This window comes from Microtus oregoni, unplaced genomic scaffold (assembly GCF_018167655.1).
Source record: "Microtus oregoni isolate MIOR12 unplaced genomic scaffold, Mior012 000050F_ref0000143, whole genome shotgun sequence".
In the NCBI taxonomy this organism is placed as follows: Eukaryota; Metazoa; Chordata; class Mammalia; order Rodentia; family Cricetidae; genus Microtus; species Microtus oregoni.
Genome location: NW_024543256.1, coordinates 15,943,409 through 15,959,713, shown reverse-complemented (window position 1 = coordinate 15,959,713; position 16,305 = coordinate 15,943,409). Strand labels below are relative to the sequence as shown.

The 16,305-nt window shown below is 38.1% G+C and overlaps 1 protein-coding gene across 1 annotated transcript in view; it reads left to right on the top strand.

Annotated features, from left to right (window-relative positions):
- LOC121437210 (retinal guanylyl cyclase 2-like) overlaps positions 1–16,305 on the top strand; it is an 85,553-nt gene that overhangs the window by 20,484 nt on the left and 48,764 nt on the right. The window contains exons 3-6 of the mRNA XM_041637069.1: positions 1,853–2,207; positions 3,560–3,644; positions 7,876–7,972; positions 14,196–14,327. Coding sequence (XP_041493003.1) covers positions 1,853–2,207; positions 3,560–3,644; positions 7,876–7,972; positions 14,196–14,327 — 669 coding nt within the window. The remainder of the gene's footprint in view (positions 1–1,852; positions 2,208–3,559; positions 3,645–7,875; positions 7,973–14,195; positions 14,328–16,305) is intronic.

Here is a 16,305-nt window from a genome sequence, read left to right as displayed (position 1 = left end):
ATACTTATTAGAGATGGTACAAGGGGTTTGGAGGTGAAGATCTGGGATATGTTGAGACTGAACATGCAAGTAAAGTTATTGAAGTAAGCAGCTGACTATTTGAGTCTGTCATATAGGAGAGAGGTCTGAGTTGTAACCTTAACTCAGAGTCATGATATAGTTATGTCATTTCGATTCATAAAAGCAGAAGTGGTCACCAAATGAGAGAATATAGATAGGAAGGAAGATAAAGACCTGAGTTTGGGTACTCTAATATGAACAGAACAGAAAGATAAACAAGGACCTATATGTAGGCCAAATAAAAATAACTGCTTGCTAACTTCAGTCCCTTAACAAGTCCAAAAGTCGAGAATTTTTAGAAGAATTTAGAAGCAGAAGAGACTACAGCCAGATTTTTCTCCCAATCAAAAATACTAACACAAATATAGGAACCCTGTATTCTAGCCCTGATTTTAGGCTTGATTGAGTGAATTTATTAGATTACTTGGTGTCTCTGAATCTCCCTTCTCTAAGTATAAAGATACCTAGTCGGATGACAAAAAAGGTTATGATAGTCATAATTCTGTATTATCATTTTAAGGAGACATTGAGTGAGGTAATGTGGGATACACCCAAACATTCTTTTCTTAAGAACAGGCCTTTTCCCTAATTTTAGATATATTAGAATCCCTAGGAAGCTTTTTATAATCCTGATCCATGGGTCTCAAATTTAGCATCTCAGTTTGTTGCTATGAGCTCAGTGTTGACATTCCTTGGGTGATGCTAATATGTAGTCATAGTTGTACCATCATATTCTATGTAAACAAAGCTTGGCACTATTCTGTTACTACACTGCTCTGCATATTTGCTTGTGTTTCCAACACAAACATAACTCGGTTAATTTTAAGTATTTTTTTCTCTCACATGAAGCCTGCCACAAGAGGTTAGTTTTGTAGACCTTAGGATACAGAGACAGTGAGCATCAGCTTTCCTCAAAACTTGGTAAAATGACATGATCGTAACCTTCTTGACTTCCATGCTGTATTTGAAATGCTATAGGAAACCATGAGGCCATGGTTGTGGGGGCTGCAGAGTAGAAGAGTTGTTTGATCTTTCTCTTCATGTTTTATGATAAAAGATGCAAGATTTATTCCAAAAATAAGTTACAAGGTTAATGAACAGTGTAGCAGGCATAGTCAAGCAATTTTCTGTATCAAACTACTTACTGACTTACAGTGTTTTCTTATCAGAGTATTGCAACTTTGCAAGCCAATAGGATATACAATTTGTTAATTTGAATGCATGTTGTCTAGTGTGTAGATATGCATTTAAAATGGAATCTTAGTAGCCACTTCTCTGAGAGGTATGTGTTTAGGAGACTAGCTATTTTGGACGAAGACAGGAGGTCATAGCCATAGATTATGGAGTTCCGTTATTTACAGTCTTGCAGTACACACTTATTACCCTAGTAGTGCAAAGAAGTGATTTTTTTCCCATGTGCAGTGCACCAATAACTAGTCTGGTAAATTTCCTTTGAACTCCCCTTGTCTAGTTCATGCTTGTGTTTTATGTTTTTTTTTTACTCTAAATCACTTTTTTAGCTAAGGAGCATAAACATATGCTGTGTATGACTTGGTTCGCTCATAAAATTGTCATATTTGATATGTTTAAAGATGTGGAGGCCTTCGGGAAATAACAGAAAAATTCAGGGGAGAAACCAAGCAAGTCCTCAGAACTATTTTCCCCCTCTGGGTCTTCATAGCTCTGCTGCATTCAGACGCGTGGCACATAATAATGAAGACAAGCTTGGAATATACCCTGAAATTGCTCTAGGGTGATTAGGGCTCAAGATAATTGTAATTTTTAAAAATAGGTTTCACCGTTGTTTGGAACCATCTATAATTCAATTTACTTTATCGCACAAGCCATGAATAAGGCTATGAAAGAAAATGGACAGACTAGTGCTGCCGGCCTGGTCCAGCATTCCAGAAACATGCAGTTCTATGGCTTCAGCCAATTGATAAGGACAGATTCAAATGGGAATGGAATTTCTGAATATGTAATCCTGGACAGCAACGGGGAAGAATGGGAACTCCGCAGCACTTACACTGTGGACATGGAAACTGAACAGCTTCGGTTCAGAGGGACACCCATTCACTTCCCTGGTGGCAGGCCCCCTAGCGCAGATGCAAAATGCTGGTTTGCAGAAGGGAAGATCTGCCGACGAGGTAAGGAATGGGAAGTCACTGGGCATCAGTGTGGTTTACTGTGGGTTATAGGGGCACTTCTTTAAGACAAGGTCCATCTCAATATTGAAACACTCACAAAGACATACGTTTGCGTTTCAGATTGCACAAACGTCTTAGTATTTTATCTCCTTGATTTTAAAATAATCAGAACCATGAAAGGCACTTTCCTGTCTTAAAGAATCATTCACAATCTGAAAGCTAACCCATCACTGGACCTGAAAGAGGTCTCAATCTTTCTCCAAGACATAATTTTAATAAAACAAAAGTGTCTTCCGTTCCCCTGACTTTAGATGGCTGTGGACTGTGGGGTTTTTTTTTTTTCTGCTAAAAAAGATCACCTGGGTATCCCGTGATATATTCAAATCCTGTCAATCAGATTCTACCACAAGAACACCATATTTGCACCCCTCCTCTCTGAACTACTATTATACTAAAATTCTCTGCCTTATAGATTAGCACAAAATCAATTTTCAGTTGTTTCTTATGTATTGGTTGTGTCTCCTTACCCCCAAAATGTACTGCTCCCTGAGGGTAGGAACCACAGCTAGTAATTCTGATGTCCTTTAGCAGATTGATTGACTGGTAAGACTCTTCTAGGTTTTGGGAGAGGGAAATCTCATCAAACCTCTGAGAGCCAGAGGGTACCTTTAGAAGGACCCACAGTATTCTGATTTAAGTATTTGCCTATGCCTTTCCAAAACCAAGAGCATCTATTTGAAATAGCCTGATTTTATTTTAACAGGACACATCCAACTGCCTCTTTACTCACATCATCACCTATTTCCCCCTGAAATATTTGTAATCTATTTAGATACTTAGATTTCATAGAGACCAACATATATGCTTATGAAGACACTATCAAAACTGGACTGTATCTCACCCTTGAAAGACAAATAATGATATAATTCATAAGGTCTGTGGGCTCAGATGGATTAAGAAGGCCTTTTATTTTAGACAGCATAATACTCACCCTTCACAGGTAAGATACCACACCTATTCTGAAGAATTTTATTGCTGTCCAACTTAAATGAATGCACTTAAAGTTTTCCATTTGTAGACTTTTTCCTCCAAAGAAAACACCCTGGTCAGCCTTAATTCGTGTGATTTGTTATTGTCAGAGTGGTGAGTGGTTTTGCTTTAGAACAGTGAAATTGCTTTCTTGTCCATAAAGTCAACAAGACAGACTGTGCTGTAGAAAAATGGAATTAGGTTAGGTACATGTGGCTTGATTTTAGAGTCACCAGGAAGCACAAGGAGTCACTCTGTGGTGCGCTGTATTTACTGCTTTTCCATTCCAACGCTGTTCTTTTTCTTTCGTTCCCTCTCAGCAGATATCGACCCCGCCTTAGCCATGATGGTCTGCCTTGCTTTGGTTGTAGCCTTGCTGTCTATTAATGGATTTGCTTACTTTATAAGGTACATTTTTTTGTTCTTTTTTTGTGTACACAAAACGGAAGTCCACAATAGCCTTGTTAATATTGATTTCCAGGAAGTCATGTTTCAGTACAATTGCCCACTGATTTTCTTTGCCATAGTGATTTACCATCTCTACTGGCACCATTTAGAGTGAAGTGTTTTCATGATGCTGAGAATAACTTTCCCGGTTGTAGTGTCAGTGGTGATGTTGCCTATGAGTAGATCTGGCTCTCAACATAATGGTGAAGTAAAAGAACCATGGTTTTAAGCTTCTTTATTACTGCCTATCTATGGTAACTCCCATACCACCGACCCCCACTGGAAAAGGAACCATCTTCTTCCCCAAATGGTATGGTAGGGAATAGAGTTGGAATATTGTAGGCAGACTTTGGCTAGACTCTAAGCTTTATAAATAGTGGTGCTAATTCATAAGTCTGGAACACCAGGTTCTGCTTTCTTGATCACTCAATGTATAGAAGCAATTGCTGCTAAGGCTGAAGATCTGAGTGTAAATCCTGGGACCCACAGTGGTGAAAGAAGATAACTGACTTTGACAGACTGTCGTCTGACCTACACAGGCATGCTGTGTTACATGAGTGCTCAATACCCGCCCCCCTCCATGCACACACATAAAATACATAAACCTATTTTAGGGGCTGGAGAATAGCTTCAGGGGTAAGATTGACTGCTGAGTTTGGCTCCCAGCACCCATGTCCGGTAGCTTACCACTGCCCAAAGCTCCATTTCCAAGGACTCTGATGACCTCTTTTGGTTTCTGCTGACACTGCACTCATGCCATGTCTAGAAGTACATGCAAATATACATATAATTAAAAATAAAATCTTAAAACGAGATTATAATGAAGATTAAACAAGCAAAAGTGAGTAAAGCACTTACCTTAGTACATGACTCAGAATAGGCACTCAATGAATGGAAAAACTTAAGCCCTTTGTAGATATGCTGGATTCTCCTGCTAATTGTTGTGAACTCAGAATCTCCATTTGGACATCTATGTCTCTCTTTTTTCCCCCCACAAGGTATGGTTTCCCTGTGAAGCTCTGGCTGTCCTGGAATTCAGGCTGGGCTCGAACTCAGAGATCTACCTGCTTCTGCCTCTCCAGTGCTGGGATTAAACATGCGTGCCACCACCACCGAGCAACATCTATACCTCTTGACCAGGATATCATGATCTGGATTTCTACTGTTCTTCTTCCTTGGATACCCCTCTCTATTCATCAATATTGTCATTACCATTAACTCTTGGTTCCTCCCTCAAATCCCTTAACAGGTGGTGACATGTTTCTCGACTGGTCTGAATGTCACTTAGTCTGAAAATCCTTTCTTCTGATCTTTGTATTTGAAGAGTTGGACTGTGTCCATATGAGAGTAATTTGGGGATAGTGAGAAACGAAGTAGATCTCTCTTTTCTACCTTGTCATCTCTTCGTAAGGCTAGTCCCAACAGTAGTACGGATGGACTCATTGGGAGTAGGACTGTTTGGGTACATCCCAAGAGAAAGTACATAGAGTGTATGATCTTTGGCCAGCCACTGAACCTCATGGCCAGGATTTTCTCATTTGTACAGTGAAGGAATTAGCTTAGATGATGCTGAAAAGTTCTTTCAACTTTGCTATTTTAATGAACTTACAAAAATGAGATTGAAACCATCATAGGAGGTGTTATTCTTCCTATTTAATATATTAGTACCTAGTAAAAACTTAACACACACAAAAGACTAGGTAGGTTATGAATTGATAAAACACCCTTGATAAAGCAAAGCAAGTTTTTTTTCTTCTAACTTCTGTGGCTGGGATATATCACTGCTAAGAACAGAAATTTAATATTCTTTATGTGTTGTCAAATAATTTAATATTTAATTAGCTTCCTTAGATTCTCATCAAAAACAAATGATGGACAAGAACCTCCACCCCCGAGATTTTAGGAGTCATAGGCTCTTTCCACCCAGTCAGCTGCTTATATGACTAATTAACATCCCCAAATGATAATTCTTGCTGGCCTTTTAAACTGAATGGTTTGGTACTCTGGGCTTTGAGTGAGTCCAATTCATTAATCATTGGAAAGACAAGGAAAAAAGAAACAGAAGACCCACAAAGGTATGTGTGTATGTGGGGGGATAAGGGGTTGTTTGGAACTTGTGAGCTAAAGGGTAAAAAGACTGGAGAGGAAAATGACTGGAGAGGGACGTGATTAGAGAGGAAAATGATTGGAGAGGGAAATGAGTTTGAGACAATTGGTACTTCAAGTGGTCACAGAAAACTCAGAGACGAGAACAAAGCACACCATTTCCCAGAGTCTCCTGGTCCTTGGTTCCTCAGTTAACAAAGCATAAAAGGTACCCCTCTTTGCCGCCTTCCTCCCTCTCTCTGCCCACCATGGCTGCAATCAGAAGAGCTGAGTGGCTGCTGAGTTTCTGTAATAGATGATTACTTGTAGGAGAGCGACTCTCTGGTCTTTACTTTTTGTGTGTTTTGATTGTTTAAGGTTTTTTCTTTCTTTTTTTTCAGAAAGAAAGCCATGCAAAGAACCCAACTACCCCAAAACAAAGCATCCTTTGAACTCTTTTCTCCCTACTCCTCTGAACCAGATTGTATTGCCTCTCTGGAGAGCTCTTTGGAGCTTTGCAATACTAATGATGATAATGATAATAATGAGCCCTGCTACTTTCCTGGTGCTTCATGGTTTTCAGAGCACTTGCACATACATTATCTCATTTGATTTTCAAAACAACTCTCGAAAGCAGGGAATGTAAGGACTATTATCCAACTAGATAGGAGACACTGAGGCCTAAAGAGGTTAACTCATTTATCCAAGGTCACCTGCACCTGGCTAATTAATGACAGAATCAGTACCACCCCCTCCCCAGACTGGGAGTTAAATTTGCTTTCTACTAGATTGTATTTTGAAGCACAATTATTTTTACAGGTGTGCCTGCTTTAAGACAATTTTCTACACATATGAAACAGATAAGTTAGGGAGTGATGTTTTACTTTGCCAAAAGATTCATGTGCTTTACCCAAGAAGTCACTACAGGGCTCTTTTAATTTTCTCTGTGGGGCAGCAGCTCCCACTGTGATAAGGGACATATTTGTTGACAGACAATTAGGGACACATTAATTGTTTGTTTGTTTCCAAACCAGTGAAGTCCCTGAGAACAATTGAGTGGGTTTCTGGTAAAGTTACAGCGATGCTACAGAAGAAAGTCTCCTTAGGCCAACTTGGCAAAGCATTTGATTCAGTGGTTGTTTTTCTCACCCTGGCTCTTGCAGTGAACACATTGCATTATATTGAATTATGGAAAAGAAAACAAAATTAGAATTTAGCTTCAAGCACAGATAGAGAGAGAGAGAGAGAGACAGAGAGACAGAGAGAGAGAATATGACACAAACTAAGGTTCCTTCCTGATCCTAAATTGTCTGGGACACACATGTGACTGTGTGAAATAGACATCGTACACTCTTATGTGTCTCCTAATTGATTTGTATAAAATAATTACATTGACTGCGAATTCATGGGCTTGTTTGGAGAGAATCATGTTTAAACCATGACTATGTAATGCTCAGACAAGAGATTAATTTGGTAAAAGGGAAAACAAAACAAAACAAAAAATCCGAGTCAGCCCACTTGTTTGGAGAAAGCAAACAACTGACTGGATTTTTCCACTTTTCTACCTGTTGCTTTGGCAACGCGTGCATGCAACTTTACAAGACAAGTGGGCAGAAATCTGGGCATATAGCCAGGGACCAAGGATCCAGTTCCAGCTCTGCCTAAGGCTAGGGAATTGCATACAATTTGTCTTATTTTGCTTTGTTTCCATAATGTGATTTTGTTTATAAACTAGAGATCTTTGAGTTTTGGCTTTAAGATTATTCGGGTGCATACTGCGAGTAGGAAGTATGCATGGTTCCTTAAAAGTTACTCAGAGGTGTTTTAAAGATGCTCCTGATGCGAGAGCACTATTTTATTAGTCTGAAATATCCTGTACATCACCATTGCTTTATTTTTAGATATGATTTCAATAATATTTTCATATTTGTATTTTTGTCTTGTAAATTATGATGACCAGGCTTGTTGTTACTTCCCTTCGCTGTAGATATTATGGTAAAGATACACACACACACACACACACACACACACACACACACTAGAGCAAATCAACCTAGGCTTTGCAAAAACATCCAGCCCCTCCCATCTTATTTCATATTTGTTTCAGGCGACGTATAAATAAAATCCAGTTGATTAAAGGACCCAACAGAATTCTACTGACTTTGGAGGATGTGACATTTATTAATCCTCACTTTGGCAGTAAGGTAAGTAGCGTCTTTTCTGGCTGTATTGCCTGATATCATAGCCAGAAGCTACAAGTTACCATTGAATGCATGTCATGTAGTTAGTTTCAATTACGATGTGCTTTAAGAATAAGATGCATGGACTGGAGAGATGGGTTAGCCATTAAATGCTAAGCTCACAACCAAAACTACAAGAGTAAAATGCACACTGCATTTAGAGCACTTAGAATAAAGACCTGTAAAAAATCTCATGAAAATTTGTGAAACATTGATTATAAATAAAAACTATTTTAGATATATGGGGTTAAAGAAAGCATATTATTAAATTATTTTTATCTATTTTATTTATATTTTACTATAACTGCTAGAACACATATAGTTATATATGTGGCATGAAATATTCTTTTTTTTTTCTCTGTCTGCTGGTAACTTTTTTTTTCCATTTTTTTTATTGAGAAAAGGAGAAAGAAAAAAAAAGTTTCCACCTCCTCCCAGCCTCTCATTTCCCTCCCCCTCCTCCCACCCTTCTCCCCCTCCTCCCACCCTTCTCCCTCTCCCCCCACTCCTCTCCCCATCCCTCTCCAGTCCAAAGAGCAGTCAGGGTTCCCTGCCCTGTGGTAAGTCCTAGGTCCTCCCCTCTCCATCCATTTCTAGGAAGGTGAACATCCAAACTGGCTAGGCTCCCACAAAGCCAGCACATTAAGTAGGTTCAAAACCCCGTGCCATTGTCCTTGGCTTCTCATCAGCCCTCATTGTTCGCCATGCTCAGAGAGTCCAGTTTTATCCCATGCTTTTTCAGTCACAGTCCAGCTGGCCTTGGTGAGCTCCCAATAGATCAGCTCCACTGTCTCAGTGGGTGGGTGCACCCCTAGTGGTCCCGACTTCTTTGCTCATGTTCTCCCTCCTTCTGCTCCTCATTGGGACCTTGGGAGCTCAGTCCAGTGCTCCAGTGTGGGTCTCTGTCTCTATCTCCATCCATCACCAGATGAAGGTTCTATGATGATATGCAAGATATTCGTCAGTATTCTTTAGCCACAAAAGAATAAAATCTGTCATTTGTAGCAACATGGATCAAACTGGAGGACATAATGTTAAAGGATATAAGTCAGATATAGGAAGACACTGTCACATGATCCTGCTTAAATGTTGAAGTAGGAGAAGGGACTAGTAGTCACTAGAGGGTAGGAAGAGTAGAAAACAGGGAAATAGACAGAAATTATATAACTGGTACCAGATTACAGTTAGACGGAAGAATAAATTCCAGTGTTCTATAGAACACTTGGGTGATTATAATTTAAATTTAATGAATAACTTACAAAAAATAAATGAAAAGAAAAAAGATGCTAAAGTTTACTAACGTAAAGAAATGAGACAGGGGACTAGAAATATGGTCTAGCACTTAAAAACTATATTGATGCTACAGAGGACCTGGATTTATTTTTCAAGAACCTGTATCCAGAAGCTTACCTGTAACTCTAGTTCCAGGGGGTCCAACACATTCTTCAGTCCTCCAGAGATACCTGCATGCATGTAGCTTTCATACACATACACACAGAAAAATTCACAAAGTTAAAATATGTTTAAAAGAGAAATGAGTATTGTATGAGAAAATAATAAATAAAAAGAAAATGATATATATATTTAAGGATATTAAAATGTTAATTATTATGATTTGTTCATTATGCATTATGTAGATATATCAATTATTTAATAATTTTTTACCCTGACATATGTTTGAATATTAACTGTTGATTAAAATTACATATATAGTTCGTGTTGTATCTCAGTTAGATAGTGCTATTTAGCACCGTGTTCTGAAAGCAAACACAATTCACTCTGGGCAATAGTTGAGCTTTTGCTTCATATAACCCCTTTTAGGTAAACTTTATATTAGCCTCTAACACCCAACATGGTGCTTACAGTATAAGAGGTACTAATAAAAGTTTGGGAAAGGATGATTGCTTGTATTTTTCTTATAACAGGTGATCTTCATAAGAACCTGCTACTGTCCCTGGGATACATTTTCTGAGATTACATGTAGTCCTTACCTTCTAGAGCATTAGAGTCAAGTTGAAGACAATGCAATCATGCAAGGAAATCAATGGGTGCCAGATTGTACAAATGAACTGGAAATAGAAGAGGACAGTAGCGAAGTCAGATTAGTGGAAGGCGCTTTTTCAGAGATCCACATCAAAAGCTGAGTCTTAAGAGAAGGGAAAGTAGAATTTGTCTATGTCATAGATTACAGACTGGTTATCAATCACTTTTCTTTGACCCTCCCAGGAGAAATTAGCAGCAAGCTTTGAAATTACACATAAAAAGTCTGGATTTATGAGCTTTTGTAAAAGTTGGGTTGTAAGTGTTGGTATTTATTACAGAAGGGTGATTGCAAGCTAACATTGTTGTGTCGTATTCTCCAAAACAATTAGAATATAGGGTTTGTAAATGCTCTTATTACAAAGAAATGATAAATGTTTGGGATGATGGGCAACCTAAGTACCCTGACTCAAGTAATATAAATGTATGTGTCTACCATAGCATCATACTGTACCACATAAAGTTGTTTATCAATGTATTTTTAAACTGTTGGCAGTTGTCCAAAATTCAGTAGTAAGTAGTTACATTTTTTATTTGGTAAAAGACATGCTTTCTGTGGCTTTATACAGTTTCCATCCTGTCTTCCTATTTTATTCCTGACCCTGAAATATAGGTATCCTGAGCATAAGAAGCAGTATAAACAGAAGCGTGACAAAAAGAGCATGTGCATGGGTGGCGGGGGGAGGGTGGTGGTGGGGACTTTGTCAAGGGAGCTGGTGTGCTTCCTTCTGTTAGCTTATTTGACTGCATTAATGGCACTGACCCTTGCATGTGCTGCGGGGTGGCGAGAGAAGGTACAAAGGCATTATATTGCTTTCGTGTGCCATTTACTGTTGTCATTTTACCGCATCAAATTTAAGAATCGGTTATTTCAGTGGCAAATTGGGCAGTTGCTTAAAAAGGACACTGAAAATGACATGCAATTAGCAGGCTCCATGAAGAATGGATTTATGTGGTTATGTCCTGCCGTCTGGTCATTTACAATGCTCTGGTTTAAATTCTCTGATGATTTTGTGAAGTGAATATCCCCTTCCTAGAAATCTGCCGATGAAAGGCAAGCCTAGCGCTATGCCTGACATCTGTACTCTGCCCCCATGCCACAGAAACCCATTGATAATTGACTTCCATGTTTGAAACCAACAGAGGACACTAGCAGTCATGCTGGTGGATCTGTCTGGGTTTTTCAAAACTCAGTATTCTTTGTATGAAACTCCCCAAGTGAAGCAGGCAAAAGTTCAGACACTGAAGTGAAAACAATCCCAATCTATAACTTGATACCAAGATAAAACAAGTCAGTCCTGTGGTTAATTTTTTTAATCTACAAATGTGATCTGTCATAAAAGTCATTGTGAAAATGGAGATAAATGTACTAAAGTTTTGGTCAAAACATGCAACTTATTTCCCAAACCCATATAATTGGGCATTACCCTTGTCAACCTGATGGCTCTTGACAGCTGCCTGGATGCTGTGCTCTAAAGTAGCGAAAAAATAACTATGCTCAATTTTGGACGAAATTGGCTTTTTCAATGCATAGATCATGTGACATCTATAAAATATCCATTATGTGTCTTCTCATTTATATTAATTTATAAACTGCACTTGCTTTATAGAAGTATGCCAGTACTTGCAAAATGTCACAAAAAGCACAGCAGTGCTGTTGACAGACAGACAGAATGCCTGGGGTTGAAGACAGTGCACATGATTATAGATCATTTCATCTAGGCACACATTTTGACCCGAAGAGGATAAAAACATCACTGCAACTTTCTACTGTAAGCGTAAGAAAAAGACAGAAAATATCAATAGCCCTTTAGGGTATGTTAATGCTCATTTGCTTGTTTAAGTGTTTTGGTCTAAGTGGAAAAGAATGACATTATGCCCGAAGAACACAGCTCTTTGCCTCTAAGTCCCTTTTTGGCATTTGGCTTCTCTCAAGCCTTTGGAGTGGAACAGATAGGGAAGCATACATTTTGCTTAATTGCTCTGCAGTCACAAACTTGCAGCTGGCTGTGTTTAATCAGTTAAGAAACCAAGCCAAAAATTCCATCCAAGAGGAATGTCTGAAAGTGTAAACTCTTTGAGAATACGGAATTAATTCGGTCTAGAAAAATTGGCAGGTCAGGAGAAGGCAGGTCAGAAAAGGAAGATTTTAGAGAAAAGTGAAGCTGAAATCCAAGTGTATGTGGATTTTGGCAGATTTTATCACTTTCTCCTTGCCCTGCACAGAGAGGTCTATGTCCTAATATACATCTACGTGCTCTTGCTGAGATGTGAAAATAAAGACTAGAAGGAAAAGTAGATGACTCCCTGGCCTCGCTCTGTTGGAGGCAGCGCAGGTAGATGGAGGGGTTATGTGAAAAGTCAGGTTTTACATGTTGCCTAAGTCTTGCCCTGCTAAAATGCACAACGTTGTCTTTGGACTTCGTGATAGTTTTGATATCGAAAAAACTTAACTCAAGGCTAAGGCAACAGTTATCTTCAGGTGATCAAAGACCACTGGAATCGCAGTGTTAAAAATGACTTAAGATGAATTCTTATTGGCAAGCAAGACTGATAGAAAGCATGATTCCAGAAGAAAGTGTACAGGACAGGGAACTATCACACCAAAATCTTTGTTCAACCCCTATATTCGTGAGCTGTCTTTTTCTTCCTTATCAGAAGGAGAGTATAGAAGCTGGACATTAGTGGTGTGTGCCTGTAATCTTAGTCCTGTGAAGGCAGAGGCAGAAGGATTATGTTATTAAGGCCTGCTTGTTATACATAGTGAGACTTTGTTTCAAAATAATGAAATCACTACTATGACCACTAGTAATAAAAACAATAATAAATGAATAAGTAAGTGGTGGTATGTGTGTTGGAAGAGAAGCCTTGCCTAGATAGTAACAAGGGTATCTATTCATTTCTTTTCATGGTAATTTTTTTCGACAACCATTTTAAGAATTATTGAGAAGAATATTGAGGTACCTGTTGATTTGGTCTATCTTCACATAAAATAAGTCTACTGGCTTATTTGAAGATATAGAAGCTTATCTTTAAAGATTAACACAGATTTCAGAGAACACTCTTGATTTTGTCCTTCACCTGCGAAGCTTGCAGCTCCCCTTTCCAGACTGTGTATCTAAGTAAAATGAAGGAATAAAGAATCTGGCCTACTTCAGCCTCACACTCACCATAAACTGATAACCCACTTACTCTGCATCAACTTGATTGCTCTGTGGAAGGCCTTCTGTCATTAATCTCGTCTTCAGAAAGAATGATGCCATTTGGTAGGTTGGAAGAAAATGGAGTCTGTGTTGGGAGTGAGGGACTGAACTTATCTCCTAGTTCCATTTTTAAAAGTTTTCGTTTCTCTACAACCACATTTCTCTTAACTAAATGATTGGCTAGATGATATTGGGAAAATAATTTCACTATTTTTTTTTCTAAATTTCAAGTCTATAAAATGAGCGTTCCAGGTTAAACTACTGATATATATATATATATATATATATATATATATATATATATATATGGGACTGCCTCACATATATATATACATAATTCAAATTCTCTCTGGGGACCAGGGATGGCATGTTTCATGCCTGAAATTCACAGGCTAAGGCAGGAGGATTATGAGTTCTAAACCAGCTTGGACCACACAGTGAGACCCAGTCTCAAACAAACAAACAAACAAACAAGTAACATTATAGGGACTTAGCAGGTTGTATTTATAGATTTAAGAGTATATTTCCACAAATATATACATAACAACAAATAAAGTCTTGAATTTGAGAAAGAGCAATTGGGGATGCAAGAGAAGGGCTGGAGAGAGGAAAGGGAAGAAGAAAATGATGTGATTATATTTTAATTAAAAAAGCAAGTTATCTGGGAGAAAATACTTGGGAATGCTAACCTTTTTGGTGGTATATAGAATGTAAATAAGATTCCAACAGCAGCATAAAAAGAGTTCTTTTTGTTGTTGTTATTTTGTTTTTCGAGACAGGGTTTCTCTGTAGCTTTGGAGCCTGTCCTGGAACTAGCTCTTGTAGACCAGGCTGGCCTCGAACTCACAGAGAGCCAATAAAAGCGTTCTGAGTGAATATAACAAATTAGTTTTACATAATGACACTGCTGTTCATATTCTTTTTTTTTTCTAATCCTTTCACAGAGAGGAAGTCGTGCCAGTGTAAGCTTCCAGATCATCTCAGAAGTTCAAAGTGGGAGGTCCCCAAGGCTGTCCTTTTCTTCGGGTAGTCTAATTCCAGCTACTTATGAGAACTCCAACATAGCAATATATGAGGTAAGACATCTAAAAATTCTTTAATTCAAAGCTTCCTAGGGTTTTAACACAATGCTGCCATTGAAGTATCAGTCTTTGGGTAAAAATATTGAGGGTTTTTTTTTCTGTCTGTGTCCATTTATAAGTTTGTTTGATGGATGTTTTGACAGTGATTTTTCCCCAGCAAATGAGCTTACTTGAAACCTCATCAATATTTCAACTCAATGCATTGATTAGGTTTATAGGGGAAAGACATGAAACCCACATAGTTAAATAGGCCAGTCATCCCACAACGCTATATGTAATAGAAGAAATGACTCCGAGTCACTCGTTTGGAAGTAACCTTCAAAGTCTAGTTGTTTTTCCTACACTTGTAACATTTTGGTGACAATGAAACTTTGAAAATTTTTTCTTTTTAGTCATCTGTACTATCTTTGGGGATAACAGGTTACTTTATGCTTTATAAAATAAAAAAATCCCCTTTGAAGTTTCTGTCTTTCAAGATTTAAGAGGTCTCCTCTGCCCCATTGTTCTTAGATATTGGAATTTGGCAACCAGAACAAATCTTGCATCAGTTGTAGAGATGAGCTGTTTCTTCTCAGCAGGAGAACATTAAGCAGGGGGTGAAGGGAAACTAGACTGTCCTGTCCCTTCTAAGTGAGGCTTTCTCAGTGTGCTTTCCTTGTTGTGTTTGGAGACACTCCCAGGAGCATCAGAGACTCTCAGCTTCAATAGTAACTGCAAAGAAAGTCTAAAAGAAGGAAGAATTTATTTCACTGGCTGCAATGGATTTTCCAAGGGAATATTCTCCTCCATCAAATAAATAATTCACAGGGGATTTGCTAGGGATTGAACATGTTACCTCCAAACTTTAGGTGTTAAAGTTTAATGGCCAATATGATAACATCTGGAACACCCTAAGATAATAAATGAAAAAGTGAGACTGACACAAATATTATGTGTTTTCTCTTATTTATGGATCCTAGAATTTTTAAAAATATATAAACATATATAGGGATATATGGTGTGAATGTAGAAGAAAGACCGGAGAAAGAGAGGAGATTAATGAAAGGGATGGAGAGAGAGAAGGAGGGTGTGGGAGTATGACTGTGGTTAAAGTGCAGAATATTCTCGAAAGAACTTGTCTTTGTTTTCAGTGAATATGTGTCAATAAAAAGATATGAGATTTTTAAAAGTGATCGAATCAATGTGAGTAAAGTCCTTATAAACAAAACTTCACACAGCATTTGGCCTGCTTGCCCTTTTGCCGTCCACCATGGGACAACACAGTGTTTCTCCACTTCAAAGGATGTGAAAACACCATCTTGGACATAGACAGCAATTCTTACTCAACAACTGAATCTACTGCCCCTTGATCTTGAACTTTCCAGACTCTAGAACTATGATAAATAAACTCTTGTTTATATATACATAATAAATACATATATATTATGTATTTATTAAAAATAAATGTATATGAATTGTCCAGTTTCACAAGTGGACTACCTACGACTACATATCAAATTAGCATCACACATGGGTCTTTCTGTATACCCAAGGGTGTGGGTTTTATCATAATTTGAAGTAGGAAACCTCTTGATTTCACTGTGATTTAATCTAATCAATGAAGGATTTGTTTCAAATGTGAGCTTGAGATTTAGAAGAATCTTTTCTCTAAAACATTTAAGGCAGAAAAGTTTGAATAGCTCTGGAATGTCAAACAGCATGAACTTAGGCATTTACAACAGAAATACATCATTAGGATTCTGAAGTAAATATTAATAACCTTTGCTTTTCATTTACAAAATTAGAAGTTGAAGTGAGTTCGTAATCCTGGGGACTCATTAAAATCCCCTTCTGAAACTCAAAGTGAAAAGAACTATGCCCAAACTCCCATTCTTACCAACTGATTATTGTTGGTATTCAGTTGGTAGGGACCTGCAACCAAGCATTAATGTATGTTTTTAATCCCATTGATATACTTTTTTGATATATGCAG